The 23,593-nt window shown below is 41.4% G+C and overlaps 1 protein-coding gene across 1 annotated transcript in view; it reads left to right on the forward strand.

Annotated features, from left to right (window-relative positions):
* GSAP (gamma-secretase activating protein) overlaps window positions 1-23,593 on the forward strand; it is a 48,265-nt gene that overhangs the window by 14,196 nt on the left and 10,476 nt on the right. Inside the window, exons 12-24 of the mRNA XM_083820869.1 lie at window positions 1,715-1,800; window positions 6,324-6,401; window positions 8,540-8,617; window positions 9,089-9,181; window positions 10,450-10,667; window positions 10,973-11,042; window positions 11,757-11,839; window positions 12,485-12,538; window positions 16,437-16,562; window positions 16,966-17,024; window positions 17,445-17,476; window positions 19,131-19,192; window positions 21,029-21,124. Coding sequence (XP_083676995.1) covers window positions 1,715-1,800; window positions 6,324-6,401; window positions 8,540-8,617; window positions 9,089-9,181; window positions 10,450-10,667; window positions 10,973-11,042; window positions 11,757-11,839; window positions 12,485-12,538; window positions 16,437-16,562; window positions 16,966-17,024; window positions 17,445-17,476; window positions 19,131-19,192; window positions 21,029-21,124 — 1,135 coding nt within the window. The remainder of the gene's footprint in view (window positions 1-1,714; window positions 1,801-6,323; window positions 6,402-8,539; window positions 8,618-9,088; window positions 9,182-10,449; window positions 10,668-10,972; window positions 11,043-11,756; window positions 11,840-12,484; window positions 12,539-16,436; window positions 16,563-16,965; window positions 17,025-17,444; window positions 17,477-19,130; window positions 19,193-21,028; window positions 21,125-23,593) is intronic.

A 23,593-nucleotide genomic window follows, 5' to 3' on the forward strand; every position in this document is an offset into this window, starting at 1 on the left:
TAGACTGACTAGAACTATCTGTTGTATGTTCTGCATGGGAAAACTAGGACTTGTAGATTTTGAAGATACGAAGATGTGAATAATGAAGCTGCGCCACGGGTGGTTCAGGATGGATGTTAGGAAAAAGTGCTTCACCCAGAGGGTGCTCAGGCACTGGGACAGGCTCCCCAGGGAAGTGCTCACGGCACAGAGCCTGCCCGGAGTTCAAGAAGCTTTGGGATAACACTCTCAGACGTGATTTTTGAGTAGGCCTATGTAGAGACAGGAGTTTGTAGAATCACAGAATGGTTTGGGTTGGAAGGGACCTTAAAGATCACCCAGTTCCAACCCCCTGCCATGGGCAGGGACACCTCCCACCAGCCCAGGTTGCCCAAAGCCCCATCCAGCCTGGCCTTGAAAACCTCCAGGCATGGAGCAGCCACAGCTTCTCTGGGCAGCCTGTGCCAGGGCCTCACAACCCTCACAGTGAAGAATTTCTTCTAAATGTCTAATTTAAATCTACTCTTTTTTAGTTTAAAGCCATTCCCCCTTGTCCTATCCCTACACCCCCTGACAAAGAGTCCCTCCCCTGTAAAGGGGAAAAGCCTACAGCTTTCCTGTAGGCTCCCTTTAGGTACTGGAAGGCCGCTCGAAGATCTCCCTCGAGCCTTTTCTCCAGGCTGAACAACCCCAGCTCCCTCAGCCTGTCTCTGTAGGAGAGGTGCTCCAGCCCTCTGAGCATCCTTGTGGTCCTTCTGTGGACTCCCACTAACAGGTCCATGTCCTTGTGCTGGGGCCCCAGAGCTGAATGCAGGCTCCAGGTGGGGTCTCACAAGACCAGAAGGGGACAATCCCCTCCCTCACCCTGCTGGCCACGCTTCTGTTGATGCAGCCCAGGACACGGTTGGCTTTCTGGGCTGCAAGCGCATGTTGCTGGGTCATGTCGAGCTTCTCATCAACCAACACCCCCAGGGCCTTCTCCTCAGGGCTGCTCTCAATCCATTCTCCACCCAGCCTGTGTTTGTGCTTGGGATTGCCCCAGCCCAGCTGCAGGACCTTGCGCTTGTCCTTGTTGAACCTCATGAGGTAGCACAGGCCCACCTCTGCGGCCTGTCCAGGTCCCTCTGGATGACATTCCTTCCCCCCAGTGTGTTGTGTTGGACTTCATGATCCTTGTGGGTCTTTTCCAAATTGGTATGTTCTGTTATTCTGTGAAGAAAAAACATTAAAGCACAACCAACATGAGACAGAAAAAGAATATAATTTCATCACACATTCCACGTGTGATTTTTTTTCCCTTTCCTTTTCAAGTACTTCCACTGGAATCAGTGCGCCTGCTTGCAGACTTAAATGTAGCTTTACAGACACAAGAATGGTTCAGAAGGCACAGCCACAGAGTTCACAGGCACAATGAGTGACTGGATTTCCGATGCTTGTTCAGAACTCGCTTGCGCTTCAAAGTTGGAGTGGTTGGGTTATGCTGCAATAAGTGCATATGAAATCAGGCAGTTGTAATAAAAATTGTTGGTTTCTGGTAACAGTGCAGCCTTGCGATTCTTATATCTAACAGAATTGAGCTGATTGCTTAAAGCCTGATTTCACTTGCATTAGAGAACATTTCATTATAATTCATTTGGTATGTTTGTATTACGTTGTGACTGTTATGGTCTTTGTGTTGTGATGAGTCACAGTGGATGAAGAACTGATTTATTTAATGAACTTTATTTGCTTATAGACTAGTGAATTTTGGATATGACGACTGCCAAGACCAAGATGTTACATCCAAATCTTTGAATCTTCAGGTTTTTACAAGTAAAGCAGGTAATGAATAAATACAAATGTTGTCATATTACTATGTTCTCCACATGTAATTATCATACAGTGTAATCATAATTGATTACTAAGAATTTCTTCACAATACATTATACATATTTATTTTTTGTATGTGTGAGACTTCTTTATTCCTTTAGAGTATACTTGACAGATAACTGAGGGAGAAGGCAAATGTACACAGCTTTTTTGTTGTTCAGTTTGTTTACCCTCTGAAAGCTGCGTAGCAAGTTAAGCCGAAGACTACTTTGGGTTTTACATATTGACACTAAGACAGTGACTTAGAAATTTTCTGGTAGGTCAGCTCCAAAGAACCGATATAGTGCATCCATGCAGCGAAACGGTTCTGATTAAGCACGCTGCAGCATTTTCTTGTAGTTTCAGAGCGGGGGCGATCCCAAAGCTTGGTTGTGTGTTACGTTAGAGCAATTTAATGTTAAAGCTGACCAAAAATATGTTTGAAAGTAAACGCAAGGAAGGTGTTGGTGAGGTCTGTTGGCCCGGGTGTCTGGCATAGCTTATAATTGTGTTACAGAGTGCATGTGCATAAATGGAGCATCTGCATTACAGATTGCAAGAGCTTCACATAAATGTCAGTATGTGATAGTTAGCTGGTCTAAGTATGTGATACCTGGTGTGTACTGAGTATGTGAAACTTAGTGGTTTAATATGTTGGTATGTTCCTTAAACCTTTAGGATTTAGGTTTTAACCTGCATTCTAATGCATCTTAGAGCTTTTTTTTGGTTAAAAACCAGCCTCAAGAGATACCTGTTCATCACAGACGCTTGCAGTTTCAACTTACAGACCGTACAGCCAAGCAGAGATGGTATCTGGTTAACCTTTGAATAGTCTACAGAGTTGTATAGAGGTGTGATGTGTCACAGTAGTGGCTTTACATCTCACTTTTTAAGGATGCTTTTATGCACGTGGGTGAGTTGCTGAGCTGTTTGCCAGTTGCCTTGAAGTGACCATGAAGGCAAGTCAAGTGAAATAGTTTCCTTATATGGATTTTTTTCTTACCAAGGCGGACGGTACACTTAAAGATTAGAGGGAAGGAACTAGAAGCAAGACAAAACCAAGTTTCCATCTAGCAAATATAGATTAGGTTAGTTTTACTCTGTTAGCAAGACTGAGTATTTTTATGTCTAAGTATTTTTATGTCTATGCCTGTCTAAGAATGGAAAAAGTTATTGATTCATATACATGCTTCCTTTTAAAGCTACGCTTTGCTAGGGTTTGCTTAGAGTCAGTCACCTCCTGTTAGACAAGGATGAAATTCAGTCTTCCATCAAGTCTATTGTTTGATTACCCTGAAATAAAATGTTATTTTCTATCTGGCAACGCAGTATTTAAATTCTGTGTGGAACCTCTCACATGTTGTACATTGTGCTTAATGTAAATCTCATAATTTGACAATTACACTTACGAAGTTACTTTATTGTATGTGGCTCTTCACTGGTTGTTTTTTGAAACTGAGGATGACATTGCACAGTTCATTTGGAGTAACTGCAGTTCAGAACAAACACTTTTGGCAGCGAGACCATATGTAGTTGAAGGATGGTATGGGTAATTGAACTGAAACTCCCTCTTGTCTTTCTTGCTTAAGGTGATTTACAAGAGTAGACTGCATTCTCCTTCAGGCACAGACTATGCCTTCTGTGGAACTGCTAGCATGCTTCAACTATCAGTGCTGATATTCCTGTTTGTATCATTTAGATATCACTGGCAAAGAATAATTGGCATAACTTCTAAATGGAATATTCCACGCAACTTCCCATTTAATGAAACTATTATTGGCTACTGCCAATCTGAACTCTGAATGAAATCACTCTTTATTTCTCAAACTGCTGCAGCAGAAGAAAAGTAGCCCTGTTCCTTACACTGGGCAAAACAAGACAAAAAGTCTCCAGATAAAAACTGCTGTGTACTTCTGGATTAGCTTAGATCAAGTAGATCTAGTCTCAGAATTAACTTGGTATGCTCAGAATTCAGTAGTTCTTTAAACAATACTTGGCTGTTGTGTTTTCTAACACTTTAGAAGTTAAATTTACTTGGTGTTCCAAAAAAAAAAATGCAGGTAGTAAAATGAAGTAAACACTGCGTTACTCTTACCTAACTTTAGCTGCCTAAAAGCTAAGCATCTGGACTCTAATTATGGAGAGAGAGGCATCTCCAGGGGATGGTTGCCTCTATCCATATTTTATCATTTGCTTTGTTTGGGTGGCTGAGGTTAGCTGAGGCAAGTCATTCCCAAGCCAATACACCTAAACAAAGTGCACTAGAGTCCTGTGTCATATTTGAACTGTGGTGTTCAGATGCCATGTTGAGAAACTCTTACAGCCTTACATCTTAAGGTTCTGCATGAACAGAAACCAGGAATTTGAAGTTAAGGTTCCTACAGAAAACTTCCCATCTCCGTGTGTATTTCATAGGAGACTCTTAGAGTTTTGGTGGTGTGATGTTAATATATGAAGCGGCAGAACTGTAGTTGTTGTTTTCCTAATGTTGCTGAATGTAGTAACTCCTCACGGCTACCCTGTGTGAGTAGAACTTTACTTTTAGATGCTGTTTTTTTTCTTTGTTGTGGTTGAGATCTTTTTTTTCCCCTGTTATTTCTGCAAAGATAAGAGTCTGTCCAAATATATCTTCGTGTGAGTTTTCTCACATTATGGCATTTAGCTTCAGCTCGCCCTGTTTGCAAAGGATTTTGAAATGGATGGGTTTGGTCATGCAAAGGCAGAAAGCTTTTACCATGTAGGTGCAATAGAACGATAAGCTTTCCCTGAATCAACACAACCCAGCTCTGATTTGCAGAGAGCACTGGTGAGGATAAGAAGGGAATTTGTCTTGCACTGCCAGTCTCTGGCTGCACTAATGGGACTGCCAAGGCAGTCTCAGATGGAACCTTGCTTGGACAGATGAAAACGTGTCCGTCTTGGATCAGCAACTGTGTTAACAAAGCACCATTTGATATTTTCTATTGCTTGTAGTTCGGTTTATGAACATTTGGACCAGGATCCTGGTGTTGAATATGTACGTCCCAGTAATAGTTCCCTGTAGCCACTGTCGTGATCAGCTTGCCTGTACACCCAGCGACACTTCAGCCGGAACAAATTGACTTGCAGTCACTTGCATGCTGCACAATTTACAGAGCAGTGTATACAGTAGCCTCCTGCATTCAAGAAAGACATTTGTAGTGTTGGAAGGGAGCTTTTGGGAATGAAACAGCATTGTGGGTTGCTGGAGCTTCTCCAGTCTTCCTCACGAGTCCTGATGCTGCTACTTTAAAAATTATGCATGCTCTGACAGATGCCAAGTGCTCTGGCAGCGTGCCCTGTCTGTTGTCTAAACGACTTAAATATCCAAGCAAAACTGTATCGAGCTTCCCAACACGATTCAGTCTGCTAAGGATGAGCAGAAGAAAATGACACCTCAGGAGAAAGTTTTTACCTTCCCCACAAGTGTGGAGTGCCTCAGCCAGGTCTGTGTCATGGCCATGGTACAGCTCTGTGGTCTGAAGTACTAGGCATGTAACCAAGTAAAATACCTTGGTAACTGTGTTTTTGTGTTTGTGCTTTTGATGTGCCTTTTTCTTAATCCCTCATATATATATATATATATATATATATATATATAAATATAGACCTTTCTTTTCTTTTTAGTAGAACATTTGTTTACTTTTTTTTCCTTCTTAAGTGATAAACTTTCAGCAAAGGTAAAAGGTGAACAGTTATAGGCGTAGCCCATCTTTCCCAACTGTATTGGGATAATGTGGTTTGGGAGCTGTTTCTAGCATGGAGGCCAAAGCAGCTTGCCCCAGAGCCTTGGAGTTAGCGGATTGAAGTTTTTGTTAAGAGACGTAGGGAGGGCAAACACCCAATGGAGTCAAAGCAGTCTGTCAGTCTGACAGAGTTAATGTGGATGGGGCAGGGGGAACCATTCCTACACAGAGCATCTTGGCTGTAATAAACTTGTGACAAGGACTGACTTCTGTCCTAAAAAAGGAATTACGGCTCTTCGGGCTGGAAAAAGGGAGAAGCGACTGTCATTTCTAGCTCTAGTAGCATATCGTGCTGCTGCCAATATGAAATTATTATTTAGAAAGCAAACAAACCATGTTTGTTGTTCCATGAGTATTTGATAGTCCCTTAACAGAAAATATCTAGAGATTGAAACAGACTGAAGAGAGAGAGGCTTGATCAGTTTTCTGGCTGCAAGAATAGTTTCTTCTGGGAAAAGCTAAAAATGTACTTCTTCAAGGAACAACAACTGGTCATGTCAGAACTCAGGGCTCCATTGTGCTACGCTGTCTCCTCTGGTCTCCCTTACTCTGTGTTTCCCTAGGTAAATGATGGTTGGAGGTGCATAGTCTATATTTCTGTAACCTCTACCTTTTTTGAGAGGTGGTTATTGTTAGTTTCTAATTTGAAACAGCCTTGCTTTGGTTTTGTGCATTGTAAAGGTGTTGTAAGTATTCAAATGGACCAATCAATTTTCTTTTTTCTCTCTTTAGGAGGCTTGTGCGTGTGTTGTAGTCTAGCCTCTGATATTCCTGAGGAAATAACATACTCCATATATTTTTTACATAAAGGTAAGATTAACCTGTTGTGCTGACTTTATTTTGGAGAACGTCACTTTGCTGAAGGAGTTGCAGAATACTTTGCAAAACAAATAACTACCGAAGCCTGCAGACAATAAACTACTGTCGCTGGTGTTCTAAAGACAGCAGCTGCATTTGTCTGCAGACTCATCTTTCCTGCTGTAGACTTCCTGCCTGATGCTGAATTAATAGCTTCAAACCAGTGACTTCATGAGTGGCTATTAGTCGGGCCTCTTATTTCTAGCCAGGCTTTCTGACACGCTGAGCGCAAACAACATCAATGAAATCTGTGGGAGCCGCAGGTGTGTTGTACTTATGCCATAAGGCATTTGTATGGGAAATTGAGCCAACAGCTCTTCGCGTGAATGTCTGTTCAGAGTCCCAGTTCAACGTGTCATTTTCACAGCGAGAGGTGCAACACCCACAGACTTAAGAATGGTAGCTACGTAAGTGGTGCTCTAGCTCTGAATTTTAAGTTATTTTTTTCTTGAAAGTAATAAAGAACATTATTTAACATTATTTTATTCTGATCAGAGGAAATCTTCTGATTAGCAAGATCTTTCCTCATTTGATGTATGGAAGAGAGGTGAATTATTTCTCAAGTGAGAAGCTGCACAGTGTGAAGCACCTGTGTTGAAGCGAACAACAAGCTTCTGTTTTACTTGAAGTCTTTGTTTTCTTGTGTCAGGAAAATTTTCATGTCTCTGCAATGTGCTGATCTGCAGGGGAGGGTTGGCTTCCCCAGATGTTCTTGATGTGTAGCTGAAGGAGGGGGGTTGCATGGCTTGGAGCCAACCGTGCCCTTGTACATCCGCTTCTGTACCAAGAAAAGAGTGAGGATAAATCTGGTGACGCTAACCGGCTGCATCTGAAGTGACCTTCAAGGAATGGAGTTGCTTGGGGCAGAGCTGTTTGTGGATTCGCCTGAGATTCACCAGTTGTGGGAGAGAATTATAAGACTGGTCCTGAGGTATTGCATAGAAGCAGCAGGGTATCAGGAGTGTAAGCTGCATTTTAGAGACATAAGGACTGTGCTGCAGCGTGTCTGCGCTCAGGAGTCTTCCCCTTAAAAGAGGTCCTAGCAGTTTCTTGCTGTGACATAAACACACACATGATAATGCCACAGGTGTGGTCTGCAGTGCTGCTGTTAGTTTGCACGTGTGCTCAGGTTGGCAAGTAACAGAACAGGGTGGTGAAGTATGCTGATTCATTTCAAGAAAACTTCAGTCAGTATCTTATGTGAAAAACTATTTATTTTTTTTTAGATATTCCTTCATCTGTTGTGTTGCTATTGACCTTGGAGGTCTCACTTTTTCTTTTTTGCAGCAGAGGGAAAGCACATATCTCTGCTAGGGTCAGGAATCGAAGTGCTGTCCCTCTGGATGAGTGGCATGGCTCATGATCTACGTTTTTCCTTGGTGGTTCTGCAAACTGGGGGCCTATTTTATCTTGAATTTTCATGCAGGATTAAGTAGCATCCTGATCGTGACACCATTCAGCCTTTAGGATGTGGCAGCATGGAGAATCGGTCATTTTCTCCCTAGCTATTTTCATCTCAAGCTTTTCTGAGAGATTGAGGAGAGTGAAGGGATCTGTGTCATTCTTAGTGGGTGCCAGAGGAGGTTTGGTGCGAGCCGAGAATAAAACAACAGTTGTGCTGGTGCAAAGCCATGCAAGCACAGTGAGTCTAAAATTAGCATAGGTTGAACAAATCTGAAGTAAACCATAGCAAGAAGGCGTGCAGATGAACAAACTGGAAATTTTCTAAATCAATTTAAAGACCACCAAAATGTGAGGTACAGGTACGTAAAGGATTTGTTTTTTTGGGGGGTAGGTATTTTCGTACAGGTTTGCTCTCAGTTGGAATGCTTCTTTAAACATGAACATAGACTGCGCAGTGCATGGCCAATTTCCTCACCCTAAAGAACCGCGTTGTGTGGGTGCAGGTCTACTAAGTATGCAGCAACTCTGTGCAGTATGAAGTAAATCCATCTGTGCAGACAAGCCCATAAAGCAGTCTTAAAATATCACTGTTTGGGTATATTGGCACTGCTGAATTTTCTAGCTATAAAGTTATACTTGGCTTATAACAGATGGATTTATTTTTTTAATATATTATGTTTCCCTAGGTTATAGCAAAACTTTTACGGTTTCTCTAGAAAGAACAGAATCTCATCAATTGAAGGAAGTGGCCTTTTTGAATCTTGGTAAGTTAGTCATATTGTTTCCCTGTGTGCCTGCCACTCTCTGTCCCCAGCAGGGAGACAAAGGTCTAACCCTTTTCTAGGAGGAAAGGATTTTTTTTTCTTGGCTTTAAGTAGTTAAGCTATTTTGCCACACTTTTTTTTTTCTTGCTTAATTTTTATATTTGGCATTTGATATTGCAATACCTCACTGTTAGTAAGCAACTTCCTCTGAAATTGACTCAGCTTCTGCTCTGGAGCTCAGCTGCTGAGTTCTTGAGTGTCTCAAGCCTCTTGAAACCTGGAAGCCCAAATGTGTTGCTAGTATTTCCTGTGTTAATACAACAGCAGCTTTTAATTAACTCCTTTTATATTTCCTAGATATAATCAATTCCATCAAAGAGAAGTGGGCTAAGATGGGAATCATGTGAAACAGCCTCTTAAAGCAAATAAATGAGCAAGTGCTAAATTGACCACTGTTATTTCTTTAAATAGATTACTATGTTGCTGCTTATTTGCCTGGCCAGTTCCTGCACCTCCTGAATATTCAGCATCCTGACCTACTGTGCTATAGTTTATTTCTGACAGGTATAGTAAGACTGCTACATGAAATGATTTTATTGTTATAGTGGCAAATTGTTTAAATCTTTTAATGGGGAAGTTGCGTTTTGTCAACATTTCCTTTATTGCATAGTGCTCTGAAAAAGTGGGACTGAAAAATAAAAGCAACATTTCTTCTACTTTACATTTAAAAAAGTTTCTGAAATGACACTTCAAACTTGATCTGTTATGTACTTCTTGCTTGTTATGAAGTGGACCTCTTGCTGAATTTGAAATTCTTTGCTTTAGTTTCATAGTTCCCCTTCACCCATCTTTGCACATGCTTCTCAGTCCTCTGCCGTTCTCGAATTTCACATGGAGATGTAAATTTGATTTTACATTTCCTTCCTCCAATTGAGTTGCTCTAAATGTGTGTGTTTGGAGGGTGTGGGGAAAGGAAATCTGTATTTCCTTCACCTGATCAGGCTGATGCAATTTGATTTAGTCTCATCTGAGAGGCACGTTATTTCATTTCCAATAAACATGTCTTTATGGGAAGTGGGTTATTTTTGGAAATGAAGGGCCTTTGTTTGAAAACAGAAATCCATTCTTCTAATTGGTGAAGGAAAGGTAAATAATGGGGACTGGTGCAGGGGCATCACATGGGGCTAATATCTGTTTTAAATATCTAATTAAAAACTCTTTTGCTAGAGAGGAGTGGAAAGCATTGCTGTTACATGGTGAGCCTGATCCCTCTTATGCAAAGGATCTGTAATCCCACTTTAATAGTAGTGTGGTGGTGAACCTTAGCACTAGTGTAAATAAAGTGGTTTTGACCTGATGGCTCAATCAGTAACCATAGAGCAGACCCTTCCTCTTCTGGCCACTGGGAGAGATGGTGAGTGGTCTGCCAGTACATGGTTGTATCATGATGCGCAATGTGGGCAACTCTGAACCGTACCAGTGCTCTCAGGTGCCAGTTCTATTGTTGTATCCCTGTTACTAGTCTTGTGCCCTTCTCTGTTCTGTCCTTTGTACCCTGATTCATCACATTACTGCACTGTGAGCCTCAAATCTGTATGCCTGTTCTGACTCAGCAGTAGGGAAAGAGGATTAGATGTGGACTGAACTCCTGATTTACTTCCTTGAGCCAGCCAGCACCATTCCACCTCCTGGTCAGCATAATACCAGGGCAGCTAGTACAAGTGGCAGACTGCTCCTTACTGCTGGGGGACCCGGGAGTCTTGAGAGAAGTACTGGTAGCAGACAAATTTTATATTTTTATTCCTTTTTCTTCTCAATCCTGTGCTCTTCAGGTGAGGATGCAAGAATTGACACACTGCAGAACTTCTCCATCCGGTCCCCACTCATGTCAACAGTCTTGGATGGCTGCGTAGGGAGAATGTATGCAGTGAGCATCAGTGACAGTGCCTTATTACGGTTCCTGCAGAAAAGCAAACGAGACAGCGAGAGGTTGGCAGCTCTACATTGTGCTCTTCTGTGTGTCAGAAGTACAGCTGACTTGGAAATGAAGGTGGGAAAAGAACCTTCTCTGAGTTCTTTCAGTGAATGATGTCTCGTACAGAACAGAGTCAGGGCATGATATAAGTCAAAGAAGAAAAAATTTGATCCACGTGTACTTTTGGTAGTGCCAAGAGGCAGCTGGGGTGCCCAAGGTCCTTTATTGGTGAAAGCTGTCCTGAAAACATTTATATCTGCATCACCACTTTGTGCAAAGTGTTTGATCTGAAACTAAGGTTTCTACAGTTCATTTCAAGTCCCTTACGTATCTCTGTTTAAGCGTGTGTTGTGACAAATCCCTCTGTTTCCATTTGACAGATTATTTGGTGGATTTCTGAGAACCTGTCAACGTGTCATTCTTTTGACCCCATTCAGGAATTTATCATCGGTAGGTATTTCTTTTCCTGCATACTAAATTTTCTGACATAACCTAATTATGACTTAAGGAGAAGCCACAACATCACAAACTGATTCTCTTCTTTTCCAGTTTTTAAACTGTGATCTGTGTTCACTGAGCTGCGTATTGTGGTGTTAGAGACAAATTTAGTAATTTAGAAGATATATAGAACCTCTCAAAATCAGAATGGTATCAGAATTTTCAAATGCGTTTTTCTGTCTAGTGGGACAAATAGATTTATCATTATTTGAGGTCACTGGAGATCAGATTCTCCATCTGCCTCCTGTCTTTGATAGCTGGGATGTAAATAACTGGGATCGGAGAGGAGGAACAAATCTCTTCCAGCCCAGCCCAAGCCATTTTTTCAGAAGGATTTGGCATATCAGGACATTCTCCTGTAATAGCTGACTCCTCGGCATAGCCAGTGCGTGCACTGTGCGCCCGGAGCCTCCATACAAAGGACCCCTGCAGTGCTGAGCTGTAGCCAAGCAGCTGACCCGGCCCTGCAGCCATCTGGACTTCCCTTCCTCCTTTTGTGCAGAAAATGGGACCAGTTCCACCATGGAGGAAGCTGTTTCAGAGACAGCAGCAGGATTTGTCCCTAAACAAGTGTTGCATAGATAAGGAACTGCCTGTGAAGCCTGTTCTTGATAACTGATGGTTTATACAGTCACATCTTTCTGAATCTTTTTGCGTTGTGTTCAGCCTCCCTGTACTCCCGAATGTGTTCAGAAACGCACAACCTGGATAAGCTTTTGCCCTACACATCACTGCTGGACTGGATTGGGGTAAGATAACAGCTGGTACTTTAATAGCTAGAGGAAGTTTTTTTTCTGCTTTAATAAAACCTTTAATTATATACATCCTTAGACGTGGTCTAAATCCACATCTGTGCTTTATGCACATTTTATTTTGTTAAGTCTTAACCCTCGTGGTGTTTTCCATGAGTCCTATATTTTGTCAATATATAACATGTATAAAATGAGAAGAGCTACTGTAATGGAATGGATGATTAGATTTCCCAATTTTCTAATTCAGGTACTAATTTATTGATGATTTATAGGTTTATAATGAATACTAAACATACGTAAGCATAATGCTGAGGTTACTTCCAAGACAAACAGCATCAGCAGAGTTAAGATGTATGAGTAAGCTTGCAGAACTAAAACAACTTTAGGCAAGATCCCACAGTTAGAGCAAACAGCTAATTTGAATTTTTCTTATCTGTAACTGTTCTAGTGTTGCCCTTTTCTAAATGGGATGAATGAGGGCAACGTATTCCGTTTTTCTTTTTGGCAAAACTGGGTGTATAGTTTTGGCTAACTAGGTTATTTTGCAAAGGAGACAGGTAATGGATATTCACTTAGATACCCAAACAGGCCCATGTTTTATGTGGACTGATTTATGTTTTTATCATTTGTCTGTATTTCTAGGTTATCCCTGGAGTAGTCTGTACAACAGACATTATTTCTCTGCCTGTGTTAGAGGTAAATTCTAGTATAAAAACACATTTGTATTTGCAGGTTAGGAGCTGCTTTTCTGGGAGGTGGGAGTGGGGGAAGTGGTGGTTCTGTGGAGAGGCTCAGTACTAACGAAGTGGTGTCCACACAGCCTTGCCTAAAAGAGGGGTGAACAGAAAATTTGCTGTTTGAGATGGCATATACGTTTACTAAAATACCAGTTATCCAAATGGATGGGTGCTAGCTCAAAGATGTATTTCTGTTTTCCTTTTCTGGGCAGACTTTTCCCATTCAACAGGGAAGGTCCTCTAAGAATTAATTGTTAGTTTTCATTGATACCTCTTCATTTGTGACTTCAGATGGAGGCAAAATTAACACAATGGTTATGTAGGATTTCTCACTACATGTCTGCACTTTGGTGTGCTTGAGGGATATTTCGTAGTGCTGTCATTGGTACCAGTGGTTCATGACCTTCTCGCTGTGTTTTGTCCAGAGCATCCTGTGATTGCACTGATGTCAGGGCTTTGGCAGGCTAAATCTAAGCAAATTCCTGTACAGCGTGGAAAAGGTGGTGAGCTGGATGGGGAGAGCACATGCTGTTTGGGTAGGAAGCTGTACTTTCCATTGAAAACAAGATGAATGATTCTTCCCATCTTCCATTCCACTCCCTCAGCTCCAGTTCAGAGAAACACTTGAATTTTTCCTAAGCGTTCCCCACAAAATCTGAAAGAGGCTTTTAATAAGCCGCATGTTGTGGAGGGCTAATGTGAAGAGTCAGAGCTGAACCCAGCAGTACTGGCAACACACAGAAGACTCCGGATACATGAGAATATTGTTTGTAGTGTTTTAAAGAGGTGAGAGTCTCCTGATGCTTACAATTAGCTTATAAAGCTTCAGTTTTCATAAAATCTTCTTAAATTGGTGAAATCACCCCACTAATCACTCACTCTTCAATAGTGCATCACAGCTGTGCTGCTAGAGTCACACGGCTGCTGTCAGGGAATCGGGCTTTGTGTGCTTTGCTTGGGAATGCTGCCCTGAGAGATGGGACACCTGGGAAAATCAGATCTTGGGAAATTTTGTTGCTAGATAATCTCTGTAATTCACTGAGGTCAAAGTTAGCAGGCATTTAATTTGTCTGAGATTGAACCTCAAACCCCTGGGGGCAAATGCCTTTAGCAGCTATACTTCCTGATTGTGGAACTCATTTCCTATTTCTGTCTGAAACCTAAACAGATTGAAAAGGTCAGAGTTGAACTAAAGACAAATATTTCCTGCTACTTTTGACTGCAGATCTCTCAGACTCTTGAGTGAGGACAATGATGATGGTACACGAGGTAAAGCTTAATGCTTTGCCAGCTTTGTACTCCAGCAATGCAGAGCCACCATGGCTCGAGTTCAGCTGCTCAGTTGACGGAATTTCATTCCATGTGTGTTGTTGACATCACGAATTCAGACCTAGGTGATGAATCTGGGTCTTTAAGTGTTATTTCTGCAATAGATCTTACGGCATTTCACAGAAACAAAAATGAATTGTTGACTTGAGAAGCTTTTTGGTCTACTCAAGCCAATGAACTGTTGAGAGCCTTTGGGAGGGCTATATCCATGTTCACCAGAAAAAAAATGGGCTATTTGGGTAAAGGTATACTTTATCACTAAATTCCTGCTCAGCAAGAGATACAGAGAGAATAGGTGAGAAAAGGGCAATGGTCAGAGGTTGTCAAAAAACTTTACGTGAGGATTGAGATTAATACGGGTCTGGTTTTTCTTTTTAAACACAGAAACCAAATTTGAAGGGGTGCAATAGGCTTGATCAGAAGTGGGGAAGAAAAGGGCAGGAGGAAGAAGGGAAGAAAATGGGAGGAAATCCAGGAGAAGAGTGAAGTTGTGTAGTGTAAGCTGTTGTCAGGGAGCTCAGCACAGGAAAAGGCAACCTATCCATCTTGTGCTGAGCCACTGAGGCAGAGTGAAGTTCTATGGTGCGTGCAGCTACATGGTTAGTTACATGGCGCTCTGCACACTTTCACTGCTGGGTGGACATGTCACTGCAGTTCCCCAGGTGAGCACGGGTGCCTCTTAAAGGTTATTGGCATCCTTCAGCCCTTCACAGAGGTATAGCAGCTGTCTTCATCTTCATTTAAAGCAAAGCTACTTATGAAAGGCTTCATGGCACTTATTCATGGACTGCAAACTGGTAAGGCCTGACTTTGACTTCTGGAGGTACAGTGTCTTTTAGGTGTTCATACTTAGGTATTAATTTCTGACTCTCCAAAAATGTCAGCAAAATAACCACCGAAGACAAAGGGGTCTCTTCTTTCCTGTCATTGGCCTGATGATCGTCAGGAAATAACAGATTCAAGTGATCTTTTATTTTAAACTTCTGACTTCTTAATGAGATGTAATGCAATGCAGGTTTTCGGTGGTGTCTGCTTTTAATTTTGAAGTCTACCGCTTCCTGTTTTAGCCTTGATATATTAAAGAAACTTGCTGTCTTGCCTCCCCTCCTACCACACATCAAACAACATTCACTGTGGCCTGAATGCAATTTTGCAGTGGTGTTGCTGTCGCAATTGCATAAAGTGGTCACTAGATGATACCCTTACGCTATATTCCTGATATTTCTCTCATTTCACATTGGTAGCACTCAGGCAACGTACTGCAGTGCTAGTTTGTAAATCTTGGTGGTTGGCTCCAGCAGGGTGAACATATGGTGCCATATGCACTCCTAGCTTCCAGCTGCTTAATGTAACACGAAGCAAGAAGTACATTTTCTGCTGCATCTACAACAATAAAACAGCAATCAGCACTGGTGGCAAGAGGGAAGTGGCTAGCAGAATTGAGTCTCTGCATTTTATTTTCCTTGGCAAATTGTAGGTTATAGTGGGAAGTGGTTTTTAAGGGCTTTTGAGGTTTTCTTGTTATTGTCATTGTAGGAAAGTGGGGAGGAGGGCAAAATCCAGCATGTTATAGCAAGCTGGAGGAACATTGTGAACTGTGTAATTCCAAAAGCTTTCTGCCTTCAAACGCCACTGCTGTGATGTCTGTACTGGGAAGGTAGATGTATATACTGGGGGTAAGAACTGTTAGTGCCATCGCTTGTTTTCAAAAACTGCCAAAAAGAAGTGCCTTAATCCCACCTCTTCCTCGGCAAAGATCACATTGCTCTCACTTTATAAACAGAGGCCTCAAATCTTTATACCCCGTCCAAGAACTAGCTCAGGAAACCAGTGTGTTTGTGTGTGTGTGTTTTTTTTTTTCCTCCTGCCTGTTCACAGTTGAGTTTAAATTAATTTCAGCATTAGAGTCGAAGGCTTTGGAATTGCTATGGAGACATTTGGATCTTGTGTCTTTTCTGGGGATGAGGCGCTGTTACTTGAGGCTGGCAAACGGGTGTTTGCAATGGAAGTATATAAGCAGACTGCAAGTAGTGGAAGCCTTCAGCTGCCAGGGTCGTGGTGTTGTTTCTCTGTTTGGAACTAATAGAAACCCAGAGTGGGACTTATTTGACCAAAGGTGAGTGCTTGCATCTGAGTCAGTTGCCTAAGGCTCCTTTTACAGTCAAGTGGAACTCTAGACAGTATAGCCAGTGTAGTCTGGGGTGTAGTTCTTCCCAGCAGAGGCAGTTCAGATGGATTATGACCTGGAAGTCCCCGTGTCTTTGCAGTGACTTCATAGGATCCTAAGGTGGCTAAGTATCTGCATTACATGCACCGAATCTTGAGGTCAAGTTTAGGTAAGTGCTACCCCTGCCGTCAAATTAAGGAAATAAAACTATTGGAAAAAATGGTGGAGCTGATTTTTTTTCTTTTTTCTCTTTGATTACTATGAAGTTACATTTGTCACAGTTCTTTCAAATTCCTTAATGGGATAGATATTTCTGTAATGATGCAGCCTGTATTCACGTTTTCCCTGCAATGCTTTGCAGTTCCAAAACTCTAAAGGCTTCTGGGAGAAACTCAACTCAAACTTGGAGAGTGTGAAGTATGCAGAGCCACACTTGCACTACCACAGTAATGTGCTCAGGAGGGAATGGCGAACCCTTTCAGAAGAGGTAAATACATGTGCCCTGAAATAGTCTCCAGAGCTGCCACTGAAGTGGATGTTTTAAAGCCAAACGTGGAAGGGTTAGGTTTTTTGTTATTGGGAAAAAGAAACGGGAATCAGATTATGAGAAGTGCAAAGACTTGCAGTCATTTACTTATGAGGTGATTGCCTGTAAGTCTTACTCTTTGCAAATAATGTGAGAAACTAAACAAAAACAGAGTTTGCATGTACCTGTATTGTCACATCGGCTAGACATTTGTGTCTGCGGGCGTGGGGAGTTGGGAGGTGGTTTGAAGCCTCACTGAACATTGTTTCAATTCAAAGTGAAAGCCAATTTAATTTCTCATATGTGTTTTACCTGGAAACATTATTTGCTTTATTCATTTTGGGATTTTTATTTCTTTATAAAGCAGAAAGAAGAGAGAAGAACCACAACATATTTGAGGAATATTTTTGAAAACGCCAAAAAGTAGGTACCATTTTCTATTATATTTACCCTTTCTTATTTGTTCAAGTATGTTGAAGGATTTAAATGATTTAAGGGATTGTTTAAATAACCAATCAGGTAAATAATTGGATGTCTTGCTCTAAAGAAGAGTATCTGGCTGAAAATCAGTTATGGCAATCCTTGTAATCACTACAGCATGATGTGAAATATCCAGGCCTGTAAAGCTAGGTAATTTACGGTAAACATAAGTCATTCTCGTGCAAACCAAACATACAGTTCTCTTTATGCTAATATCTTTACTAAATATAGTCACATGTACGCTTTTTGGATTTCTTTAGCTGCCTTTGAAAGACCAAAGGGCTGTTTCATCTTTTTAATGTCCTTACGAAACCCTTTAGAGTAATGGTTACGAAACAAGCTGATTTTTGTTTCAAACCACAGGGTGCTTTCTCATCTGGACACTTGGGACTCTGGTAAGTAAAACTTTTGTTGATGTAGGCCTCAGCTGTAAGGTTGGTTAGAACGTTTCAATCTAGCTGTTGACGGCTGAAAAATAAATTGCTGTGTGTGTTTCCAGCATTGAAGAGTTTGAGGCATTAAGATGAGTTTTTAAATTAGAGGAAAACTTGATAGTAGTGATGGGGTTATAAAGAAACCTTTGAAAATAAAGTTCCTCCTTCACAGTGGATCTAGCGTAACATAAGCAGTAAATGTTTGTCTGCCTGAGGATTTCTTCTCCGGGATTTTTCTTCTGGAGCAGAATATTACTGTTGTCTTGCCCACTTAGAGCTGCCTTTGCAAAACAGAACTTGTGTACAGCAGGAAATTATGACTGGTGAAAATCAGTGTGGAGAATGCAGGCATGTAATGAATTTCCCTAGGTCAGGAACACCTGAGATCTTAAGTGATGTTCAGTTCCTCATGCAAATAGGTAAAACTGAATTTGTTTAAGCAAATTATGTTTTTGTTGTTCTCACATCAGTGTCTTTCTATGTCCCCTGCCACTGTGTGCTATGAAATGATGCTGATCTGAGTGTTGATCACACTTTTCGGTGCAAATTATTGCAAAGAACTTTCAGTGTGTTCATTTCCAGCCCCTAACACAGGTCATTCATACCACTGCTGGTTTTTGCAGTGGGCTCTGATTTTTAGGACTTTCTATCAACTATGGTAGCCTCAGGTTCAAACTACTGGCATGTTTTCCAAAGATCCGTATCGGCAAAGATGCAACTGTTCTTAAAGAATTTATAGGTAGCTGCTGGCAAGTAACAAGCATCAATGTAGCATGTCTATCCTGTAGATCTTCCTTCACGTCCTTTAAAAATCAAGCAACAAAAGTTTTTTTTTTTTGCGCTGCTAAGTGATGAAGTAAATATGTTTTGAGGTGAACAGAGATGGTTGGAAAGTAACTTGTAAAAATGTAGCTGCTTTGTACAATACTGACTAGATTTTGTGGTATGCGATGAAATACAAGTTTTTCTTCCTTTGCTCTTAGTAGACAAGAAGCACTGATTAGGAAATAGAGGGTATTAAATTTCAGTAGATACTATAGGCTCCTTCCATGTAGCTGGAGAATTGTGTTCCTTTACTCAGCGGTCTGCAAGGCTCGGAACACAAGCAGCCAGACCGTGGGAGAAAACCAGGGAATTGCAAGGTGACTCTGGTGTATCTACTTCGTGTCTGTCCATCTCCTTAGGAAAACTGTGCAGCTGTTTTGGCTTTTGTTTGTAAATGGCAAGATCTAAACGCTGTATGCATTTGCACTTGTGTTACCAGGAGGTTTTCCAAGCCTTTTTCCTTTACCAAATCACCACAATATGATACCTCTCCCTTAAGCAACAAAGAAAAGAGTAATGCAAATGAAGTGTAAAACTGTGTGACAGGCTTGCGTTCCTCTGTGCTCGATGTTGAGCACTTGAGGCAAGGATGGTAAGTAAAGAGTTATTTTCCTTTCCTCAGTTCTCTCTTAAGCCTCTTGATTCTGCCACTCAGTTCTGTAGGCGAGTAGATAGAACCACAGCCTCTGTTTGTTTATGCGTGTTTCTCAGTGCTTTTGAAGTTGGTTGAACTTTTGTGATGTTTTTATAGTTTCATGTCCCTGAATGACTCTTGTTCTGTTTATTTCAGAGGAAAGGCTGGTACCTCTCTTTCAAGAAGAAGATCAGCAGCAGCAGTTACTAATGGGACTGGTACGTGCTTTTGTTACAGTGTGCACTAGAGGACGCACAACCTCAACAAATGCAAAGAGTAAGATTGTCAGTTCCAGGGCTTGGTGCTCGCTAAGAGTAGCTGTGGGACACATTTGGTATTTCCTAAGTTCTGGAATTCATGGTCATGATGTCATGATATCATCTTAATAGGTCATGATATCATAAAGCATGGGGGAAAAACAACAATGGAAAGTTGATTTGTCAAAGAGATTTTCCCCAATACAAATTTTCTTTAGCTAGAAGTTTACTCAGTTCTCCTTGAACTTCATCTGTCAGCTATTTTGGGGCTACTTTACATCCTTAAAATACATTTGAGTGAATTCCCCACCTCCGGTTTCCCTCAAAAGGATGACAGATTTTTTTGCTTCTCAATTTAACACCTTTTTCCTGTCTCCTTTTCCTTCTACCTGTTGTGGTTTAATGAAGCAGGCAGCTAAACACAACACAGCCACTCGCTCACTTTCTCCTTCAGCAGTTGCTGCAACCTGTCATAAAGAACTACATGCAGCAGTCTGGAGTATCCTTTTGGCCAAGAGGCTTTAACCGCTTGGCTTGATTGCAGTGCATGTTTCGCATCCATGGAGAATCTGTGCAGTAGTGTCCATGGTCAAGTCCACCCCGATCAGAGCCCATGTCTCCATTTACAAGTTAACTCTCTCCCAGCCAAAACCACGACACTACCTTCCTGCTAGGACTGCTGTGGCCATTCTGAGGCCGCTGCCTCTTTTGCTTTTTTCTCCCCTGAGGATCTCTCCTAAGGATCTACCATCCTTATGCTTCTGGGTAGTAAATCCTATCTTAAATCCCTACCTGTCCTTCCTCAATCTAAATACACATCTTCTCTTATCTCTCGTTCTCTGGCTATTAGATACAAATAAAACTGTTCAGCTTGCATTGGAAGGTCTGAGCACTGCATCTGTGAAGAGTGTATCAACACTGTCCTGTCTGTCCAAATCTAAGGCAAGTTCTCACTCTTTGCAGTCGTGCTGTCTTGTTTCCAAGTGCTGCCTCACATCCTCTGAAATTTCTTTACACTTTTCCTCAAGATTATTCAGACAGAGCCAAAAAAAGCAGGTCACCACTGTCCTTTGTGTGTGCTTTCCTACCACCTATATTTCTGCCATGTCTTGACACATGGAGACTAATCACTTTAAAACTACTAAAACCAGAGATTTTATTTGTATCGGCTTTTCTGTGAGCTTTGCCTCTTCTTGGCAAAGGACTAGGATGGGCCTAATAGTAAACAAGCTACGTGAGGTCAGAGGATATTTCAGATAGGAGGGGGTATAGGTAGTGGTATGGCCTGTATGATAACGAGCACCTGATTTTAAAAACATGACAATGAATATTTACCTGAAGTTGCCATTACTCAGATTCTCAGGTTCTTGGCTACTAGCACAAATGGGACTTGTGCTAGCTTTCTGTATTATAAAACCCTTCAGGTTTATGTGATGTAATAACTACTTATAGTCTCAAAAATCAGCGTTTGTATTAAATTCCTTCCTTCACCCCATTCTCACTTGGTTTGACCTGGGGAGATTTAATACTTGTAAGACTTTTCTCTTCAACATTCTTGACAGTACAGCGTAGCACTCATTTTGCTGAATTTATGCCAAGTAACCATTTTGAATATTCAGATCTGCTGTTGACTTTGGCAAGCTTGTGTGGTAGCTTGGGGTCTCAATCTGAACTGGAATTTTGTAATGGGGAGAAAGTTGTACTAAAGCCTGTTAACCAGGCCCTGCATGTTGTGGGGCTTTTGCGTGCTTTTGAAGAGACCACAAGGACACTGAACTGTTGGCTTCTTTTTTCTAGATGGTTGCTCAGCTAAAGGATCACCTCATGAGACACCTACAGTATGTAGGAAAAAAGAAGATTGACCAAATAGTTCTGGATTATGTTGCAAACCTGGTTAGTTCGATTTCACAGTTGCTGTTGTGAGCAAGCGTGTATTATTGGGGATGAAGGGAGGGTTAGATATGTGCTGCGTGTACCTAGTGTATTTTTGGTGGGAGGAAGTTCTTGTTTAAGCTGTTGAAACATATTTTTCTGCTTAATGTCCATATTGATAAAGTGAATAATACTTAAATAATATTAAAGAGAGTTGTATTAGGCGCTCAGAATAGTGAAGAAACAGTTCTGTTTACAGCTTGTAGAAATATGATCTACTCCCAGAGTTAAAATCTGAACTCATCCTGAAAGTTGAAAGAACGGTCTTCGGTTCCTGTGGAATAGATTGCTACGTGCTTTGAATAATGCAAGTACCAGCAGGTGGAATAGGAACTAAGAAAAACAATTTCAGTCCAATAAATATAGCATGAGAGTAAATCATCACTACTCCTACAAATGGACTTTAATAGGCTTTTTGTGAGTGTAACAGAAGACAGACTTTTGCCTGAATCCATATGAATTACAGCGAAATCTTTCTTTCCAAATTCTTCCTTTTCTGTCTTTGATCATCTTAAAAGAAGCATAAAAAAAGACCGTTGTCCATAGGAATTATTACACCTGGTTTCGTCTGTCTCAACATCAAATCCTTTAAATGCAGAATGCAGAGAGCACAAGAGCTCGCATAGCAGCTAGTAAGTCATGTTCTTTGTCTTTTTGCTAGCCTCGTCACCAGATTCAGTAGAACTTGGTCCATGCAGCTCTTGGGTTCCGGAATCTCCCTGCGGTGCTATTTCCTACATACAGAAATCTCAGGAAGCTTTCCTGAGGCTACCGGGGTCTGCATGTTTTCTCAAGTCTCCTGCAAATCAGTTGTGCTGTTGATGTTACAGAGTTCTGTGAGCCACTGCAACTTCTGCTGGGGTTACTGACTTCTATATTCAGGCCTCCTTCTGTAGCTCGACAGAGAGTTTCACTGTTAATCACCAGACTGTTTCCCTGTCTTTATAGGAAGAAAAGAAAAACTAGTGGCTGACTTAAGTAGGAACAGTACAGAGTGAACCAAAGCTTCGTAGCTGATAACAGTACTGAAAGAAGCAGAACTGGAGTGTTTGTTTTGCTTTCATATGTTTTCTAGTTATCATTTGTTCATTCCTAATATAAACTAAGATTAAAAAAAAAATACTAGAACACCTCCGCAGCCTTGATCTGCAAGACAAAATTATTGTAGGCTGAATCTTGCAGTCGAAACAAATCTCAGCCCTTCCCACTCCCACCACGAGTAAAACTTTAGGATTAGTACAGTTTTTTCTTTTAAACTTCACTAAAAACAAGAATTCTCTCAACTCCGTTTACAGATTTATTATTCTTGGAAAAGGTGCTATAAACAAAGATCGTATGTCTCTAAAAAGTACTTCAGCTCTTTGGCTGGCACGTGTTGCTAGGTGCTGTTTGGAAATCTTTAGAAACCATTTTATTGTTAGACTTGGGTCTCCCCTCATCCCAGCTAGAAACTCTCACATCCTAAACTGTTCTGTATCCCAAATGTTTGGAGGTTCTTTGGGGAAATTGTTTTGATTCTTCCAACAGTTTTCTGTAGCACATCAGCAATGTGTAGCTGAGCTAAAGAAGCTAATGGAACAGGAAGAGGCTTGAAAAATATTTTGCTTGTCTGTTTGTTTTCTCAAAACATTGTGATGTTTTATTACATTCAGAAGTAATGGAGTAACGGAGTAATAGGGTGTTGTGGGACGTAGCCATTGTACAAATCAAGTGAGGTTTTACGTTAGAGCAGCCAAGCCATGGGAGCATTAACAGTTTATCTTAAAACAGCATAGTAGTGGTTGGTTGCTATCAGAGAACTGTGTGTGGCAGTATGCAGAGTACTGGGAGGTAGTGTTAATGAACTACCTCCGTGCTAATTCCCCATCTACAGAGCCTGAAAATACCTGGTTCCCAGTTCACATGCCACCTAGCCTCTAGTATGTATATGTACATATTCTGTCCTACCTCCCTCTCCCCTATGGTCTCTTTATCTTAGAAAATGTCTGTTTCTTTTACTCTTCTCACTTCAGTGAGTCAGGGAAAGGGAGAAATGACAGAAGCAGCTCGCCATCTGCTGCCCCAGCAGCGAGTGGAAGAGGAGACAGAGACAACAGGCAGCCTGTTGGCACAGGGAAAAGACAGATCAGAGTAAACTGTTGAAATTTCTCTGAAAGTCTCTGTGGTGGCTGCACCTTTTTGGTGGATAACTAGCCACAGACATCAGGTGTGTTCTCAACTGCAGAGGAATAGAAAAGATACACCACTTGGATTTGAGTTTTCTCTGAAGAAGGGTGACTGAAAACTGCAGGACTTACTCCGTTTTCTCCTTTGCTCCTGATGCTTTTCTTTGGTTGCTTCCGTGTCTCTTTTCTTTAGAAACAGCCACAGGAGTTGCAGACTTCTGGTTCCAAATGACCTTAGTGAAACTTCAGTTTACTCAGCACCTTT

The sequence above is a fragment of the Anser anser genome, assembly GCF_964211835.1.
Source record: "Anser anser genome assembly, chromosome: 1".
Lineage (NCBI taxonomy): Eukaryota > Metazoa > Chordata > Aves > Anseriformes > Anatidae > Anser > Anser anser.